Source organism: Somniosus microcephalus, chromosome 11 (genome assembly GCF_052327205.1).
Source record: "Somniosus microcephalus isolate GS21.2 chromosome 11, FLI_Smic_1.0, whole genome shotgun sequence".
Classification (NCBI taxonomy): domain Eukaryota; kingdom Metazoa; phylum Chordata; class Chondrichthyes; order Squaliformes; family Somniosidae; genus Somniosus; species Somniosus microcephalus.
The window spans coordinates 28,231,362-28,251,754 of NC_140997.1; the positions used below are offsets into that span (position 1 = coordinate 28,231,362).

Below are 20,393 nucleotides of genomic sequence, written 5' to 3' on the forward strand. Positions count from 1 at the left end.
TCTTCTTTGATATAATTAAGATGTTGATACCTAAGAATAAGAGAGCTGTACAGAGTGCTAAAGAAGTTTAGGTTGGTTGTGCCAGTGTTCGCTCTCACTGTGAAACCATAATAGATACTCCTTAAAAGGAACAGTCTGCTTGTTCAATGTAAAATCCACTGGCACCTTTTTGGAAAATAAGCAGGGAGTTCTCCCGATGTTCTGGTTGACATGCATCCCTCAACCAACACCACCGAACAGATTAACTGGCCATTGCTGTTTGTGGGACTTTGCCTACAAAAGTAACAGCGACTACGCTTCAAAAAGTAATTTATTGGCTGTAAAGCACTTTGGTATGTCCTGAGTATGTGAAAGGCGCTATATAAATACAATTCTTTCAAATCTTTATTTTTAATTCTTTTAGCTGCTTAAGCAGCATAAGTTTCAGTAAAGCAAAATTAATGATGGTAATAGAAGCCTCACACAAGCAACAAACATATTACAAACAGGTGTGAATACATTAGGCAAACATATTTGGTGAGGCCAATCTGCATGTAGTTGTTAAGGGTATTTGCCTGGCAAAGCTGTGGTAATTACCAACATTTACAAACCCAAGATAATAAGATTTAGTGCATTTAAGAATGCAAATGCCAATGGCAGGAAGCCATCAAATGAAATCATAGTTTCAGTAATGGTTTCAAGCTGCTTAGTTGGCTCGTAATTAAACTTTTCACTAAGATGCCAAGATTTAAGAAGCAGGGAGTTGACTCAAGAGCCCGCAGAATGGAATTGGAAAAGGTGCATGAAGCATCTCTTGCGATAAAACAACTGGTCAAAAAAAGTTAGCAGTGAAGAAGATGATCAATGAGAAGATCATGCAATCATCAAGTTCACAGAGGCACTGGAGGAAAAGAAAAGATGGGACAGAGAAGGGAGGGGCCAAACCCTTTCTTCCTTAGAATGTGTAAAAGAAAGCTTGGTGCTGGCCACACTGATTCTGATAATTGTCACTCAATGGATAGAAATGCACAGACAAATAATGAATGTTTCACAAGGAATAGTGTACAAAGCACACTGTTCACCATGAACTTACATAGTCATTACCATTTTTAATGATAACACTATATGAGTGAATAATATTCTTTCATGTTAGTTACGTGACAAACATGTAAGTTTCTCGCATCGTGCTCAGTATCTTATTTGTCTCTGTCTGTATTCGTCTGGTCCATCAGAACTTTCAAAGATATTCCAAAAGACCATGGCCTAAAAATTGAGTGGGCTTAGCGCCCATTTTGCGGCGCTAGAGGGCATTGCGCTGGACTTACAGCCGGTTTTGAAATTGACTAGGGCCCAACATCGGCGTTACACCGGTAGCGCTGCGCCGGCACCGATGACGTCATCGGTGTGCGCAGCGTCCCGGTTGCCGTGGTGACGGGCCCCAGCGCCGAAATTCAGTTGCGGCCGCCTCGCCCGTGGCAGCCGCAACTAAGACTCTGGCAACAGAGTCTTACACGACTTTGCGCCGGCGCATAAAGGTGGAGCGGCGGCCGGCCGCTTTCCCGCCGGCCGCCTGCCCGCACCTCCCTCCCCGGACTCCCCCACCCCCCCCCCCCCGCGGAACAGATGCTTCTCGGCTGCGAGCCCGGCACTTCCCCGAGGTGCCGGGCTCATTTTTGCGGCGATTTAACCGGCCAGCGGGCGGGTGCAGGCAGCTCCTCCTTAACTGAAGGAGGAGGCCTGCACTTCCCGAGCCTGCCGCACCGCATCGGGCGCCACAGCGCCGGAATAGCGCCGCAATGCGGCGCGTAGCGCCAGTTTTCAGGCGCAAACAGCCTTCAGTAGCGCCGGCAGCCGTTTGGGCGCGGCGCTACTGAATTTTTGGCGCCCACAGCGCGACTTAGCACCGGCGCTAAATTTCCGGCGTTAAGCCCCGGCGCAGCGCAAACTCAATTTCTAGGCCCATTAGTATTATCAATACAAAATCACTCTATCACCCACCTATCACCAGCAGAGGCCAATCACAGGGGGAATTAGTCTAGTGGCCCTCCTCTGCACCCTTTCCAAAGCCCCAATATCACCCACAATGTGTGGAGACCAAACCTGGACAGAGTACTCCAACTGAGGCCTGACCAAAGACTTGTACAAGGTCAAAATAGTATGCTTTGTCTTATTCCAGACCATCTCCACCACAAGAAGCTAGTCGAGGATTACGGTATACCAAGTGCAGCAAACAACTGCATATTGATCTTTTAGAATCCAAAGGGCACAGCAGGACCTCTTTACTTAACCTTTCAGGCATCAGCAAAGTGTGGAATTGAGCATCAGAGCTCCAGTGTGATTAAGCATGCATAGCCTGCACTCTGCCTTACATCTGGGGTCATAAGAACACAGGAGCAGGCCATTCAGCCCTTTGAACCTGTTCCATCATTCAATTAGATCATGGCTGGTCTGTATCTTAACTCCATTTACCTGCCTTGGTTCCATATCCCTTAATACCCTTGCCTAACAAAAATCTATCGATCTCAGATTTGACATTTTCAATTAACCCCCCAGCATCACCAGCTTTTTGAGGGAGTGAGTTCCAGACTTCTACGACCCTTTATGTGTTTTTCAATCATCTGTTTTTCCATAATGCATGTATCTGGAAGGCTTCCCTAGTAGCGTATGCAGTTAGATATGGTTGACTGTGAGATACTTGTACGTTTACCCCCTGGAGGTGAGAAGGAATTAGCAGTGTAGATGTTTATGGCACCAGTGACTTCCACAGCTGCCTATAGCACAGATGCTCTCACAAGGGGTGATTCTGGGTATATGCGCAACTGTTGGGATGTGTCAGCAGGGACGTCTCAATTGATGTGGAAGTGATGCAAGCATTGCTGTTGCATTGATAATAATTAGCTAGTTCACGGCTAGCAAATTCTTCCAAGGGATGACTGTTTCCCGATTCCCTTTCTCCTCCCTCTGTTCTCTTTCTGAGGCTGTAGGGCAGCTGCTGCCAAGACGAATGTCCCACTCAAATGAAGCACTGCTGTTGCTTCATAATGTGGCTAAAATTTCTGTGTGCACAAGCAGCATTTAACCCTGCTTCAATTGTGACCTATAGTCTATGTTGGTATTTGATGTGCTGAATTGTTGGTTGTTCATCATAGTCAATTCCATTACATAGTAACTGGTGATTTACACCCTAGGTGGCAATGCATTATGCCTGTGCAAGATTTGACTCTGAGAATTGAGACCAAAAGTAGAGTTAATGCCAAAATAACTATTCCACGGGAAGCACTAAATGGGCAGTAACGTAACTGTAAACACAATGATTTCACGCATGGAAGTTTGTTACTACACATCGGAGGTAAGGCCACAAAGCCTGGAAAAATCCACTTGTCGACCTAACCTTGGATGAGTTGACTTCCAGCCATGGTGAGCTGAAAAAGCAACATCAGTGGTTTCCTACTATATGTCATCCTTTCTAGCCCATTGCAGCTTTTGGCTATCGTTTGACTTTCTAATACTTGGGGTGTAATTAGACCATTTTAGGATGAATTTCCTCCAGTTACATTTCTGGTGAATATTTTCTGAGCAGAAAATTAATGGAAAACATTAGATCATTGATAATTCACGAAATAATTACTCTTTCTGTATAGACTGAGGGTCGTAGTAGAGGCTGCAGCATTAGGGCCGATGTTATGACTGCACATTACTGACTAATTACCTCAAAATCAAATCTTGCTTGGGCATAATACATTGCCAACGGAGGAATAAAGCGCCAGTGAGATATATTCATAAAATCAGCCCAATTGTGTTTTCAGCTTTAGGAACTGAAAATTTCCCCTCTCTCTAAAACTTCTAAATGAAATGTTTTTTTAAATAGAATCAACTCAGCTCTTAGGAGCATGAGTCCTCAGCTGTGTAATTAAACTTGGGGGTATGGTGGTGCAGTGGTTATGCTGTTGGACTAGTAATCCAGAGTCTGGACCAATAATCCAAGAACATGGTCTAGAAATTGGTTCCCCAGCACGAATTTGGCTCAGGGAGCCGGTAGGCCTGAGGTACACCAGATATTGGGCCTCAGGCCTCATTTACACAAGACCAGCGAGCTCCAGGCTCCTGTTGAACAGTCTCAGGCATCTCGCCGGTGAAGAGGATTTCAATTTCGGGCCGATATGTCACCGGCAGTGGCCCTCAGGTATGTCTAGGGGGCGGGGGGAAGTGATTGGGGCAAGAGAGAACGATTCGGAGAGTTATGAAATGATTGGGAGGGCAGGGGCGATCGGGAGGGGGCCGAGCGGGGGCCAGCAACCATCTTCGGCACTATGGTGGAGTCGGGAGGCGCACTCCTGCACCTTCCGGCTCCACATTCAGGTGAGTATTTTTTTTTAAACTTACCTTTTTAATGGTGGCCTTCAGTGGTCTCTTTAAGGATCGCTGCCTTAGGCCGCATGGAGACCATGTTTTCCTGAACACAACCGGGCAGGTGCTGGCGGCGTTCAGGGCAGCCCAATTTTGCTAAAAGGGGCCTCAAACAAGCGTAGGCCTCCAAACTGCACATGCAAAGGGCCTGATTCCTATTTCAGGCATGGGTCCTGGACACCTCTTTTACTGCCTTTACCAATATGGCAGGCGATGAACGTCCGGCATGGGATGATACAATATTTTGTAACATTTAACGAGGCTTCCAGATGGACCTCAATGCTGCCTGGTCAGAAAATACTGGGCAGTGAGCTCCTGGTGAATTTTCAGAATTCCTAAACCGTCTTAAATTTTCCACCTTCCCTCTAGTGTCTGGCTCGCATATGTGTGACTGGTGCATTGGATTGGAAGATATTCGCTATAGTGTATCTTGTAATTTTTTTCATGCTAATGTTCTCCTCTTTCCATCTCACCTGAAGGCATTCTGATACTTCACCCATGAGGCTTTCATTTGTGTGTGAGTTTGACAGAGACTAACGGAGCCTGATGTTATCCTCACCAAATACAAACATGCACGCACGCACACTTCCAACAGGAGTCATTGGCCAACAATCACAAGCTAGAAGCTTGCCTGATTTCCCGTTCAGTAACCATAGGTGCCTGCGGCATCCTTACTGTAGCTTCGGCTGAGATTATCATATTCAGTAAAAACCAGGAACTACCCGTGAGGCCTTCCTGGTTTGTAGGGCCCAGATGTGTACTGGATAAATTTGCTGAGCCATCAGAGAATGCACCTTTTCTATTTAAATACTTATTTGATTGTTTGAAATGATCAAACTTTATGACTGGATATTGTTTTCCAAGAGTCCTTAATTCTATGGCTCCTCCTGTATGCACAAAGATAAATATGAGCATATGTACACACATAACCATGGCTAAAAAGGGAAATTAGGAATAGCATAAGATCCAAGGAGAGGACATATAAATTGGCCAGAAAAAGCAGTAGACCTGAGGATTGGGAGCAGTTTAGGATTCAACAAAGGAGGACAAAGGAATTAATTAAGAGGGGGAAAATAAAGTATGAGAGTAAGCTTGCAGGGAACATAAAAACTGACTGTAAAAGCTTTTATAGATATGTGAAGAGAAAAAGATTGGTGAAGTCAAGCGTAGGTCCCTTGCTGTCAGAATCAGGGGAATTTATCATGGGGAACAAAGAAATGGCAGACCAATTAAGTACATACTTTGGTTCTGTCTTCACAAAGGAGGACACAAATAACCTCCCAGAGATGTCGGGGAACATAGGGTCTAATGAGAGGGTGGAACTGATAGAAATCAGTATTTGTAGGGAAATGGTGTTAGGGAAATTGACGGGATTGAAGGCCGATAAATCCCCAGGGCCTGATAATCTACATCCTAGGGTACTTAAGGAAGTGGCCCTAGAAATAGTAGATGCATTGCTGGTCATCTTCCAAAATTCAATAGACTCTGGAACAGTACCCATGGATTGGCGGGTAGCTAATGTTACCCCACTATTCAAAAAAGGTGGTAGAGAGAAAACGGGGAATTATAGACCGGTAAGGCTGACATCGGTAGTGGGGAAAATGCTAGAGTCCATTATAAAAGATGTAATAGCAGAGCACTTGGAAAACAGTGACAGGATCGGACAAAGTCAACATGGATTTACAAAAGGTAAATTGTGCTTGACTAATCTACTGGAATTTTTTGAGGATGTGACTGGTAAAATAGATAAGGGAGAACCAGTGGATGTGGTGTATTTGGACTTTCAAAAGGCTTTCGATAAGGTCCCGCATAAGAGATTAGCGTGTAAAGTTAAGGCACATGGGATTGGGGGCAAGGTATTGACTTGGATAGAGAACTGGTTGGCAGACAGAAAGCAAAGAGTTGGAATAAACGGGTCTTTTTCCGAGTGGTAGGCAGTGACTTGTGGGGTACCGCAGGGATCGGTCCTTGGACCGCAGCTATTCACAATATATATTAATGATCTGGACGAGGGAACTAGATGTAATCTCCAAGTTTGCAGATGACACAAAGCTGGGTGGGCGTGTGTGCTGTGAGGAGGATGGCGAGAAACTCCAGTATGATTTGGACAGGTTGGGTGATTGGGCAGAAGCATGGCAGATGCAATATAACGTGGATAAATGCGAGGTTATCCACTTTGGTGTCAAAAACAGGAAGGCAGATTATTATCTGAATGGCAATAGATTGGAAGAAGGGGAAGTGCAACGAGACCTGGGTGTCCTTGTGCACCAGTCGCTGAAGGTAAGCATGCAGGTGCAGCAGGTGGTTAAGAAGGCAAATGGTATGTTGGCCTTCGTAGCGAGAGGGTTTGAGTACAGGAACAAGGATGTCTTGCTACAGTTGTACAGGGCCTTGGTGAGACCACATCTTGAGTATTGTGTGCAGTTTTGGTCGCCTTATCTGAGGAAGGATGTTCTTGCCATGGAAGGAGTTCAGCGAAGATTCACCAGGCTGATACCTGGAATGGCAGGAATGATGTATGAGGAGAGACTGGGTCGATTGGGCTTGTACTCGCTGGAGTTTAGAAGAATGAGAGGGGAATCTCATTGAAACTTATAAAATTCTAACAGGACTAGACAGACTAGATGCAGGAAGGATGTTCCCGATGGTCAGGGAATCCAGAACTAGGGGTCACAGTCTAAGGATAAGGGGTAAGCCATTTAGGACAGAGATGAGGAGGAATTTCTTCACCCAGAGAGTGGTGAACCTGTGGAATTCTCTACCACAGAAGGCAGTAGAGGCCAATTCATTAAATATGTTCAAGAAGGAGTTAGATATATTTCTTAAGGCTAAAGGGATCAAGGGATATGGAGAGAAGGCAGGAACAGGGTACTGAATTTGAATGATCAGCCATGATCTCATTGAATGGCGGAGCAGTCTCGAGGGGCCGAATGGCCTACTCCTGCTCCTATCTTCTATGTTTCTATGTTTCTAGAATATTGCATCTGTTTTCTGAATTGCATTTCAATATGTACATTTACATTTGTATTTTTTAATTTTTTATCTGAAAATAATAAAAACAATGAAAAAAGGGAGTATTGAATCTCATGTCAAACAGAAAGAATTTAAACTTTATTTTCACATCACTTACAGACATAGCAATAAACCTTATTGATATTGACTAGCTCCAACTGCACCAACCTGATATGAACCAATATCACCTGGAGGTAAGATGACCATTTCAAATTGAACTACTGCCACATAGAACAATTACCCAGGTATTTATGATGTTAGTTTAACACTCTGAGCTGTCTTACAGAAACTAGAACAATATTTGTGAAGCCATAACAAGTGCTATACATATTCCAGAATTTCTTGTATATAAGCTGTGCAAGGAGATACACGATCCATCAATATAGGCACACAAAATAGTTTGAACGGGCGAGGGAGAATAGTGTTATAAACTTGTAACAGAAATCTTTCATTTTACCCTCTCTTCCTAGGCACAACTATACTTCAATGATCAAATGGTCATTTATTTAATCCAAAACTTCGGGTCTCCACGGGTGAGTACGCACGGGGTACTCACCCGTAAGCCCAATGGAAGTGCCGGTTTCCTGCATGCACTGCGCATGCGCGGGAAACCGGCACTTCCGTTCCCCTGAACGAAGGGGTTCAGAGTTCGAACGCGTGCGCGGGAGAGGCTGCGCGTGCGCATCGAACTTACGTTTATTTTGCAGGTTTTCCCGGGAGGGTAAGTCTCCAAAAGTTACACATAAAAAGCAGTCGCAAGGCCTGCTTTTTACAAGGTAAGTGGTGAATTAATTAAAATTAAAACATTTTTTCCACAGGTTTATTATTTTTTAATACTTTAAAGAAAGGTAAGTTTATTTTTAGCCCCGTTAGAAAATAAAAGTATTTTTTTCAAAAATTTAAATTATTGTTTAAAATAGTTATTTCATGTAATTTATAGTTTATTTTAAAAATGTGACGTGTTTTTAAAATTTATTTGAAGATTTAGTGATGTTTTGGGGCTTGTAGTATTTATAAGTTTGACAGCCCTTCCTGTCAAACTTATGAATGAAGCATTCCCTGCTCCGATTGGCTCCCCATGGCCCACGTGATCCCAGGGAACGCATCGAACTAACTGCGCCCCTGGGATACGTGAGCACTGCGCGCTGGCAGTTGGAGCAGGCCCAGGATTGGAATTCCACGGGGGCCCACAGCTCAACGGCCGGCGCGCTAAGTAAGTGCAGGTCGGAGGCTTACACCCACGGGAAGCCCTCGACCCGAATTTCTGGGCCATTATGTCATAGGCTACATGTGATCATTTTGTACGGTAAGATAGATACAGAGGAACAGTGATCATTGTATGTTTATTAACACTGATTCCTAAATCTGCAATGTTAATAATACAAATCAGTAAACATTAAGACAATACGCACATGTGGCAGTATGTAGGATGAACAAGGTTCCAGAATGATTGTTAATCTTGATGCAAACAATACTCGTGGTGTAAAAGCATACACATTATTACTGTCCTTTCACTCAAGGGAAAGACCTTTGTAGCTTATAACACCAATGGTACCCATGAGTTATACTATTTTTACACATAATAACAGTGCATTACAATCATCACAGTTGGGAATATTGTATTTTTCACACCTAAAGAGAAAATATACATTGCAATTAGGTGCAGGCATGATGGGCCGAATGGCCTCCTTCCGTGTTGTATGATTCCATGATTCTAGGTGGAAATCAGAAGTTATATACTCCGGATAACAAGCAGTACTTCATGTGATATAAATAAACAAACATTGATATATCTTTAAATACAACAGCCATCCAAAATATTAACCTCCTAGCAAGCTAATATTATTCATATATTAATGTGGTGTTTGAACTACTTCTTGCAATTAAGCATGGCAGACCTTGGTGAAGTCTCGGTCACTACACGAGGTATATTCATACGTACAGCGCTTGTACTGCTAATATGATAGTCACAGATACAGCCCAATGTAAGACTGTCGTAGGTTTGTTCTAGAAATCCAAGCTACCATTGGTACTCATTTTTACTGTTGCCTTTGATAGTGCCAATTACATTCACAGTATACAGATAAATAATGTGGACAAATATTATAAAATGATTTGATGATAAATGCTGGTACTTTTTTTTATTTGTTCACGGGATTGTGGACATCACTGGCAGGGCCAGCATTTATTGCCTTCTTGAACTGCTGCAGTCTGTGTGGTGAAGGTACACCCACAGTGCTGACTTTGTTGTAGTGGTTTGGTATAACTGAGTGGCTTGCTCGGCCATTTCAGAGGGCAGTTAAGAGTCAACCACATTGCTGTGGGTCTGGGGCCACATATAGGCCAGACCAGGTAAAGGACAGCAGATCCTTCCCTAAAGGGCATTAGTGAACCAGTTGGGTTTTTCCTGACAATCCAATAGTTTCTTAATAAGATACTAGTTTTTTAATTCCAGATTTATTTAATGAACTGAATTTCAATTCCCTAGCTGCTGTAGTGGGATTTGAATTCATGTCTGCTGGATCATTAGTCCAGGCCTACTAGTTCAGTAAGCTAACCACTATACTACCGTAGCTCTAAACACACTGGTTTATATTGTTGTAAACCATCAATCATTTTCATTCTAGAACTTTACATAAAACAAAGTTAGAACCATCTACCTTGGTAATTATTTGCAAATTATTTTAAAGATAATTTTGCTAATTATTTCATTATAATGCAGGTTGGCAGCTGTGGGCAATACACAGCACTCCCCTCACTAATCAAAGTATAAAAAATGCCAATCATTCGTGACATCTAGAGTCAGTTATTTAGCCACCTACTACAGATAGACAGTACAAATGGCTGAATCTGTTTTCACCTAACTGGGCAGTAAACTGGCCTACCAGCACCATGTATTACAACTGTCAAGCATGACTTGGGAATCAATGACATCAGGTTCATTCAGCTCATATAGCGTCTCCTCATCTACTTTACTAAACTTAACTACATCTAAAGTATTCTGTCAATCAATTAGTTTCAGGCCAACTTTACAAATGTCCAAAATCACAGCCATCTGCAGTTTCTATGAACTCACTTTAATATAATTTTAAGAATTCTTAAAGGCCAGATTGCTGGAAGGTAGCCGAATTGCTGTCAGTTCACTTAAGCAGCTGCTGTGCAGATTCAAAATCTGCCATTAAATGAATGCTAAATACTACGGCACATATAGTCATGAGGGAATCATAATCACCTGCATTCTTAACCATTTCAGATTTGACGTTGGGCGGTTGCTGATTACTTCAAAGGATATGTCATTCCTTAAAGTATTGAATTTAAAAATATCCATCTGGTTGTTAAATGTTTAATTCTGGTTGACAATAAGTTGAAATATCATTACAGTTAGTTTTTGTTGGTGTTCAACTGAGCTAGGATACTGGTGAAAGAAATTTCAGATAACTCCTCCAAACTTGAGAGGGTTACTGCGCCTCGTTGTGTGTGCAACCATTTGCACTATTTTCAGACCTGGACAAAACCAGCAAAATAACTGGAACTTGTTTCCCTGTGGTTGAATTTACTGTTTTTCAGGGAGAATACATGAACAAATTGTACTTTTAAATGTAATGAGGCATTTGTAGCTTAGCATCTGAACAACTGAAGGAACTTTGTGGGCAAACGTCATTTAGCTTATCTGCTGCTAAAAGTAGAATGGAGTTGACTTATGAACCTTGAAAATGTATTGTCCAGAATCGGTTAAGCCACACAATACATTAGTGACAACATCACATGATCAATCATACGATGTAATTGGTAAAGCAATGCAGTTTGTGAAATAGGATTCAATTATAAAAGAAAATTGTGTTGCTTAGTGTATCCATTATCAAAATCAAAATGAACTGTTTAGTTTTAAGAGCAAGGACCTGTGTTTAATAACTATTGTGTGATAAAAAGATGCTTTGCACAGCACAATAGCCACTGGCTGATAGCTACACCTGCAATTATGTTTCCTACTTCTCAACCTGGCTGCTTTTGTTGAGTGTGGAGAAGTTTTCATACTAGGCTCTCCTTGATCTATTTGCGTCTCCCCTCCCAGATGGCTGTAAAATAAATTAGTTTCTGTCATACAGAACAGAGGAAACAAAAGCTGTGATCTTTTAGAAATTACATTAAGTTGTCACGACTTCTGAAGGATGAATTTATTATTCGGAATGAAAGCTGCGATTGTTTCCTCATGGAATCTTGTGTCAACCCTGAACGCATCATCAACATGGTAGAACAAACCAATAACAGATTGTCTGAGAACTGTTTGCATTTATCACACACATTATTTTAAGTTTGGAGTGTTGACGACAGAAGAAGCCAGAAATGCCCTCAAGGGGAGCTCAGTACTAATTATGTTTATAGATGAGCTGTAATGCCACTTACTATCATGATCTTTTTAAAATTGTAATTGTTTGTGAAACGCTGACTGCGCCCAGAAATTTCTAAAACTGCTTTGTTGAATGGGTCTTCATTGCAATTGTTGGTAGGAATGTTTTGTTGCCATTGCAGTCATGCAGCTTTGGCTGGGTACTATCGCATTGGAAAGATTCACAAGAAATTGCTGTCAATCATTCTTCTTTCAGACCTGTAGGGATAACAAATGTGCCATCAAAAAAATCAGGTGCCCTGTGCCTCTCTTCTAGCATTGGCGCCGTAGAGTTCCTGCCAGAGCAAGACAAAGCCAAAGGATCAAAAAATATCAGGGTGGGTTGGTAGTGGTTGGGACCCCGTTTCATATTTCCTTTTCAAAACTATGGTAAGGATAAAGGTAACAAATATAGTTAGTTCCTTCAGTAACTAACGTTTCTAAACTAGTTTCTCATGGACCAAAAAAAGTCTCACTTTTTATAACTGACTGCTTGTGTGTGTCTCTCTGTCTTTCTGTAGTCTTCAACTCTTTTCTTCCCTTTCTCTCTTTTTCCCCTCTCTATGACTCTGAGATTTTCATTTGCATGTTTCTCTGCATCTGTCATCTCAGATTATTTCTCACTCTTTCTAACCTAATTTCCTATAAGTCTGTCCTCCCCATCTCTTTATTTTGTGCATCTCCCTTCTCATTGTGTGTGCTTATCATATAGTAGGTGTCTTGCTTGGTACCTGCTTCTGCTGTAAAGGGCTAATATTATGTCTGCCATTGCTCACCCTAGCTCAGCTGAAGTGTAATATGCCTCACTTATCCAATTTTAGGGAAAATGAAGTGAAGCAAATAGAATTACCTGACCAGAGTCCAATTATGGGGTAAATTTTCATCTTCACCTCATGGTAATCCATGGATTGACCGGCCGTTGTTGAAACCGCCCAAGTCAATGGAATGAAAATCAGGCAGGTTCTACAAAGGGCAGGTGATCCTTTCCACCAGATTACTACCCAGGAGTTGAAGACTTCCCTCTAGCTCTTCACACTAATATTTCATTTTGTTTTCTCTAAAGAAAAAACTTAGACTGCTTCACTGATGGCTCGTTGGTAGAGGCACCAGTCACTGAGATATACAGACCAGAAGATCCCAGTTGAATTTGCAGTTAGTATTAAGTTAGCTAGCATCACCCACAGTGGCAGCAGGGGCACAACAAGCCTCATTGCATCTAGATTAGAGAGGGAAAACTCATCCAAGGTTCCAGCTCCTGATGACTATCCAGTGGTGATTGCTGGAAAGTGCACGGTGAAGGAGATCAGAATTCGGATCACCTATGAACCCTACCCCTTCCCAGGTCAACAACATTCAGTGTTGAGATTTACATATGAAGATGAGTCACCTGGACAAGGTACTGGATCGTGCCTGGCACCTATAGATTCAAACCCCAGCATAAATATTCAGGAGGGGAGAAATAAAATGGACTATTTATTCTAAAATGAAAGTTGTCATTTTTCAGGGGACATCTAGGAATTTGAAATGATTAAATCTGCTCTAAGCCAAAGCTGTCAGATCAGTACACCAGGCACAGTAGATAAGCAGTGTACTATAAAGCATTCGCTGCTTTAAAAAAAAGAAAATAGTAAACTCGAAAGTCATTAATATAATATACATGGTTGTCAAAATCTGTGGATTGAACTTAATGTTAGTGTTTTGTTCTACTTGCTGTGTTGCTGAGGTCTTAATATGAAGTGACCTTACTAAAGATATATATTTGTAACACTAAGCCAAACAGACCACAAAATGCTAGGTTCAGTTCTGTGCTGAATTACTTGATCTCAGCTGACACAGTAGCCAGAGTGCTACAATTGATTCCAGTGTCCCGGGGATAGGGAGATATCAGTCAACATTCCCACTCCTGATGTCTATGCAGTGACTCATGCTGGAAAATGTGTATGTCAGGCAAGAACAACATTGGGCTTGACTGTAATGCTCTCCATGGTTGAATAGCATACCAACACTCACTTTCTAAACTAACACATGAACAATGGTCACTTGGAGAGAGGAACTGGAGGGCTCCCAGCACTTATGCAAACATAGTCCAGCAAGAGAAAAAAATACACAAAAGAATATACACAGGTAAGTAATTATACATTAATTATGGAAGATCTTGGGTTGTCCAAGATTTGAATGATAGATTTATACATGTCACAATCTTTTGCTTTATGTAACTCCAAATTGGTTACCCAGAGAGTACCTAACAAAGCCATTTATTCTCACCAGGGTTGGATTCAGGGGTATTATCAAATTGGGAATGATAGTGATGGATTAGTAAATGGCAAAATGTTAACTCAACATTAACAGATTTCTACATGTACTATATAGTCTATTTGCTGTTCCTTGTACCGTCCTTGTCACTTAGAGCAGTATGTTTAGGAACAGGATGGCACGTACTCAGTGATGTCTCACAAATACCAGAAGGTGAACAACAATCTTTAAATTTCTCCTCCTTTGACTCAGTGGAATTGACTTCTTTCGTGGCTACCTGATAAGATTCTTTGTAGGAAAGTAATTTGGGTATGGATGACCTCGTGGAACCTTCCGACAAAGAATAGTTAAAGAGAGAAATCAGTGTTCTTCTATATTTGTTTTTTATTTCCTTAGCTGATCTGTACAGGTCCCCAACAAAGCAATAGCAAATTGGATTGAGGGAAGAATTGGTGAGACCAAGCCACTGGGCAAATGGTCTAAAATGCATGATCCATTGTGAAGATGTGTCGTTGTTCTTTGAAGCATCTTCAGTATTGAAATCTAGCCAGATGTCCACCACATAGACTGGTAGCCATGAAAGGGCAAACAGAATCACCAAAGCCACCACCATTTTGGCAATCTTTTTGCGGATTTTCAACCTCGAAGCTGGAAGGGCTTGGCTCCTGGAGTCGCACTCTTTGAAGTGACTGGATGTGTTCCAAAGTCTGCGCCAAGTGAGAAAGCAAATCACCAGATTAAACAGCACAGGCAAACCATAGAGAGCACAGAAGAGGAGGAAATTGTACGCCTGCTTCAACTTGACTTGGGACCAGACTTCGCTGCAGAAGGGAACCCCAAATATAGGGTCAATCTCTTCCAACTTGTTCATAAAAATAAGAGGCATGCAGATACCAGATGAAAGCAACCACACCACAAAAATGGTCCAACAGATTTTTCTCCAGGTGAAGAATGATCTGGCATTTAATGGGTTGTGGACATTGTAGTACCTGTTAACACTGATAACAGTGATGCTGAGGACACTGGCGGAGACTGACACCGCCTGGGTGAAAGGAGCCGCTCTGCACATAAAGTCACCATATATCCAGGCTTTGTAGATCTGGTAACCCAGAGTTGTGGGCATGCAGACGCAGACCACCATCAGGTCACAGACAGCAAGGTTTATCAGCAAACTGCGAGTGGCACTCACCCCAGGCATCCTGTTACTCCTTTTGCTAGTCAGCACTTTGATTGACATAACGTTCCCAACGAAGCCAACGACGAAAGATACGGCGTACATGACCGTCAGGGCGATAGTGGAAGGTTCTCGGATGGTTAGCAAGATATTCTCCAGATTGCCCAGGTCTTCGTGCGAGGAAGTGCCCGAAAAGTAGAGTGAAAGATTGTTTTTCATGAAATGTTCAACCAAAGGGAAGTCTGAGTAGGGAAAGCCCAGTGAAGAATTCATTTTATTCTTGACCCAGATCTTCATATGCATGTTGGAGAGACAGACTCCGCTGGGGTTTTAGTCCACAGCATGGTTACATCGCAGGTGGTTTTTGAAATCTCTTCCAAAGATAAAACGGTTGTTTACTCGAACAGTTAAAAAAAAAAAATCATTTCTGACTCACTGTTGGAAACGCTAAACGCCCTCTGAGTCTGGCTTTCGCTCCTCAGTGCAGCAGGTGCTGAAAGAACAGCGACAGAGCCCCAAACGCTCACTTGCTCAAGGCAACTTGAGCCGCTTCACCAGCCCGCACTCCCAGCGCTGCAGGTCCCCTGGGTACAAAGTTGTCGGTGTTTCCAGTCACACCAGCTGGAATCTGATCTCCCCACACGCTTCGTTTTAATTCTGTACCTTCTGCGTTTTAATACTATTGATCTCATTCGTCTTTAACTGTGTTTTCTAAAAGGCTGTTCTCCTGCGGCACTGCTCCCCTTTATTCACGGGTTTCCATGTATGCTGCTCTCTCCGTCAGTGTGGCTTTCGGTCCATTACCAGTTTGCCGTTTATACTTGTTCGCTTCTTATTCATCACTTCTGCTTAACTTTTTTTTAACAGCATGTTTCTGATTTGTCTTTTTTTTTTCCTGTTCACTTGGCGCTTTATTTCCTGATTTGCTCCCTCTCGCTCTTAGTTCCTCTGGTGTAGCTTGCTCCTTTGGTATTGTTGACCTCCCTCTCCTCTGGCTCTGTTTCAGTTCTCCGCTCTAACTCGCCTCTACCTCCGAAGAGTTTCCGCTGCTCCTCTTGCTCTTACTGCTTTCCTTCTTTGTCGAGTCTCTCTTCAATCCGATCTTCCTTCTGTTGCTTTGCCCCCCTCTCTCTGGGTGCCCGTCCATTCCTCATCTCAGCAATAGGCTGCTGTCCATTCGAAGGATGAATAAAATGCAATCTCTCGCTCAGACAAAGGGGGTCGTAAGTTCAGTCCCCAATCACGCGAGGTGACTCCTGCAGCCTCAAGGAGCTGTCACCGCGTTGTCAGGACTAGCTGGAGATAATCCTGCAACACACACCATGAAACGGCGGAAAGTCCAAGCACCCTGAAACGACTGAACCCAAGCAGCAATCTGAAACTTTTCTGGAGAGATTCCTTGCCGCCCGATGTTGGGGTTGGAGCTGCGATCTGCCCCTGGCCGCAGGCAACAGCTGAGGGACAGCCAGTCTCCTCCTGGAGTCATCTGTCTCCGCCACACTTCACACGGCGGCGTGCCCTCCGCCAGCCAGTGTCCTCCGGACCTGGAGAAAGGTGAAGCTGCAGAGATCAGCATTTACTGTCTGCCGCTGATTAGTCCCTTGGTAAAAATATGTTCTAAACACTACCCAAAGGTGTCAGCGGCGGCTCAGTGGGTAGCACTCTTGTCTTTCTGAGTCAGAAAGTCGTGGGCTCAAGTCCCACACCAAAAGACTTGAGCCCATAACGCAGGCTGACGCTCCAGTGCAGCACTGATGGAGGTACAACCTTTCAGATGAGACGTAAAACCAAGGCCCTTTCAGATGAGACATTAAACCGAGGCCCACCGCAATAGTTGAAGGGCAAGGGAGTGCTCCCCAGTGTCCTGGCCAATATTTATCCCTCTACCTGCATCACCAAAATGGATATTCTGGTAATTGATTGCATTGCTGTTTCTGGGATCGTGCTGTGTGCAAATTGGCTGTCACGTTTCCTGCATTACAACAATGACTACACTTCAAAAATACTTCATTGGCTGTAAAACCCTTTGGGAGGTCCGAAGGTCGTGAAAGGTGCTACGTAAATGCAAGGTTTTCATTAAATGATTCATTGCTTCACAAAGTGGAGGACCAGTGTTGTTCTAATCAATCTGAGCTAGCCTGCATTCATTTATTAACAGCTGCTAGTGCCTCTCCTGTGGCATTGCTCATGGCTAGTCTGAGATCTGATGGGCTGTGACGTATTTAGGTATTAACCTGGCCTTTCTCTTTAAGCCCGCTGCTGCAGGAGTCCAGCTAATGGTAGATGCTTGTAAATATGCCGAGGTCAGAAAATTCTTTGTAAATTTCAGGCTGCAGTTCAGAAACCAGAATTAAATACCTGCCTTTCTTTAATAAGATTGTTTTTGCATGTGTAACAAATTGTGACATATGGAGTGTGATGCTTGCAGCCTGATGGATGGTAAGAAATAGATTTTCATATTAGTCCGTGGCTGTTTAAACCAGATGGAGGCCCTATATAGCTGTGCAGTAAATCTAACATAGAGACCAGCTGCTTAAAGCCCACAGCGTGAATCATGTTTACCACCGGGCGGAGAACGGGCGGTAGCATCAATGGACCGAAAATCGGGTGGGATGTACCTGCTGCTGTTTAAAGCGATAATTCACTCCCACATCTTCACTAATTCATATTAGAACCTTTATTAAGAGGTGCCTATCAAACATCAGAGACCAAAGTCCTGTTATCATAGAAAAATTTCACCTTAAACCTATTGGCCTTTACATAAAATAATTTACCTAAAGCAAGTGGCTCCTTAAATTTTATCCCGAGAACAGTTGATGATAGACAAAGACTTTAAAAGTTTATTTTTGTGATCTTGCTCCCCATCTCAGCTGTAAAAATAAACACAAAGGGATATATTTCCACCCCCCAGCTGACTTTGGGCAGCTGGCCGGCGGCATATGCAAACCAGCTGCCCAATACTTCATTTCCTGTGCTTTTCCAGTCCTGACAAAGGGTTTGACCCAAAACGTTGACTCTATTTTCTCTCCACGGATGTTGCCTGGCCAGCTGAGTTTTTCCAGCATTTTCTGTTGTTACTCCTGCCAGGAGGCCCAGCCCATTTTGAGGGTGGGGCCTCGTGAGTGAGGTGAACCAGCTGCAGGCGGAATTTGAGCGTCCCGGGGGGCAGCAATTGAATGCAAAATAAGGCGGGGTGTAGAACGGGCATCCGACTCAAAACCGCCCCCATCGGCTGGGCTAGGTTCAAATCTGGGCTTATGTCTGGCATGAAGCTGTAATGTGAAACCTGAAATCAGAAAGGCATCGCACCTCAACGGTGCTGCTCGACTATATATAAAGGGGAAAATAGTCATCACCGGCTCAAAGAACCGCCAACTATTAAGCTAACCACGTTGATTGGTGCAGATTCAGTCAGCGTGATAGTTCCCACTCAAAAAACATTCAGTAGAAAAGTGGGTAAAATTACTAATCAAATGACTTTTTTTTCAATCCCAGCAATCTGAAGCTAGCCACTACTGACAAAATAAAGTAATTCTGTCGGTCAAATAATTTTGTAATAAACTACAGCGTTTTCCCTCCTTATTCATACAGCTAAAAATAACATTTATACTATAAAAGTTACACTTCCAAAAACAAAATCCCTAAACTTGTTCATAAAATAAGTAAGCGTGTTAGAGCTGCCTGCAGGATGTGTCCCTCCAAACAAGGCGGGGGCGGGATTGATGGCAGCTGGGGCGGGGGTTCCGGGTGTTGGGGGTGAGGAGGCTGGGAGACTGGGCTCGGGGGCTGGAGTGTTGGGGACTGAGGGCTGAGCTGGAGAACTGGGAGGCTGAAGGGTTGAGGGCTGGGTAGCTTGACTACTGCTTCTGCCTGTGACTTAGAAATGTCCGTTTCCTCTTGTGTGAAATTCTGTGCACCAGGGCGACGCATCCTGAGGTGCACTTTTCACCCTGCTTCTGTGCAATGGCAACACCCAGACTGCACCATGACATGCTGTGTCCTATAAGAAGTAGAGGGAAAAAATTACAAATAACACCTGAGATATATGAACGTTGGAGAAACATATTTCTTTTTAAAATCACCTTTTTCATTTTTTTTTACAGTTTAATACATGAAATAAAAATTCTCAGCTGATGGCGTTGCTTGAGATGACGGGATTTTTTTTGAGTGCCCGGGCCAGAGGGATGCTGATGAGGTGCTTTCATTCTCGGCTCAGACACTGCGGCTGCAGCCGGTCCACTCGCCAGGTCTGGAACTCGCTTCATGACCACCTGTTCAAAGAGCTGATACTGGGAGACTGGACAATGGGGAAAACCTCGCCGGCGCGGTGATAAGTAAAGGACACCCTCAGCAAGATCAAAATCATGGAAAGTAAAAGGGGGAGAAAAAAATTCATCTTTTATAATCATGCAAAGTGCCGGGAAACCCCCCCCCCCCCCAGAAAGCTTTGGGGAAGGGAGAATAAACAAATAAGCAAAATACTAGCTAACCGGTAAGTGAAAATAGAAAAGAAATCATGTAAATAACTGAGAATCAAAGGTTTTGGGGAGAAAAGAAAAAAGCAATATTACGTATCTTACCCATGTCATGGTAGGGAAACGGTATTGTAAATATTATACATGTGATGCATCTTTTAGTATCAAGTTATTTTTATCTCATGTCAGTCATGCGATATATAGCTCAAGTAAATTTGCAGTGATAGGCAGCAACTGTTGTGTTTAAGCTAGAGTGGGACTGTGGAAAAAAAATCAGAAAACATGTCTCTGACTAACTCGTATCACCAAAGAAAGACTTGCATTTATATAGCGCCTTTCATGACCACCGGACATCTCAAATGAAGTACTTTTGAAGTGGAGTCACTGTTGTATTGTGGGAAATGCGGCAGTCAATTTTCACACAGCAAGGTCCCACAAACAGCAATGTGATAATGACCAGATAATCTGTTTTAGTGATGTTAGTTGAGGGATAAATATTGACCAGGACACCGGGGATAACTCCCCTGCTCTTCTTCGAAATAGTGCCATGGGATCTTTTACGTCCACCTGAGAGAACAGGTGGGGCCTCAGTTTAACGTCTCATCCAAAAGACGGCACCTCTTGGTTGTATCTTAATACTGACTCTGCACCCTAGAATAGAAAGGCATGCATTCGCTGTGCTTATTTGTTCTCAGCTGTGAGGAAG

General features: G+C 43.1%; 1 protein-coding gene across 1 annotated transcript; it reads right to left on the bottom strand.

The window, feature by feature from the left end:
* Positions 1-8,017: 8,017 nt before the first annotated feature.
* On the bottom strand, positions 8,018-16,821 carry LOC147110432 (QRFP-like peptide receptor). The gene has a single exon (XM_086000413.1). It carries the CDS (start codon positions 15,513-15,515, stop codon positions 14,157-14,159), a length of 1,359 nt encoding a protein of 452 aa, XP_085856539.1. The 5' UTR covers positions 15,516-16,821; the 3' UTR covers positions 8,018-14,156.
* Positions 16,822-20,393: the final 3,572 nt, after the last annotated feature.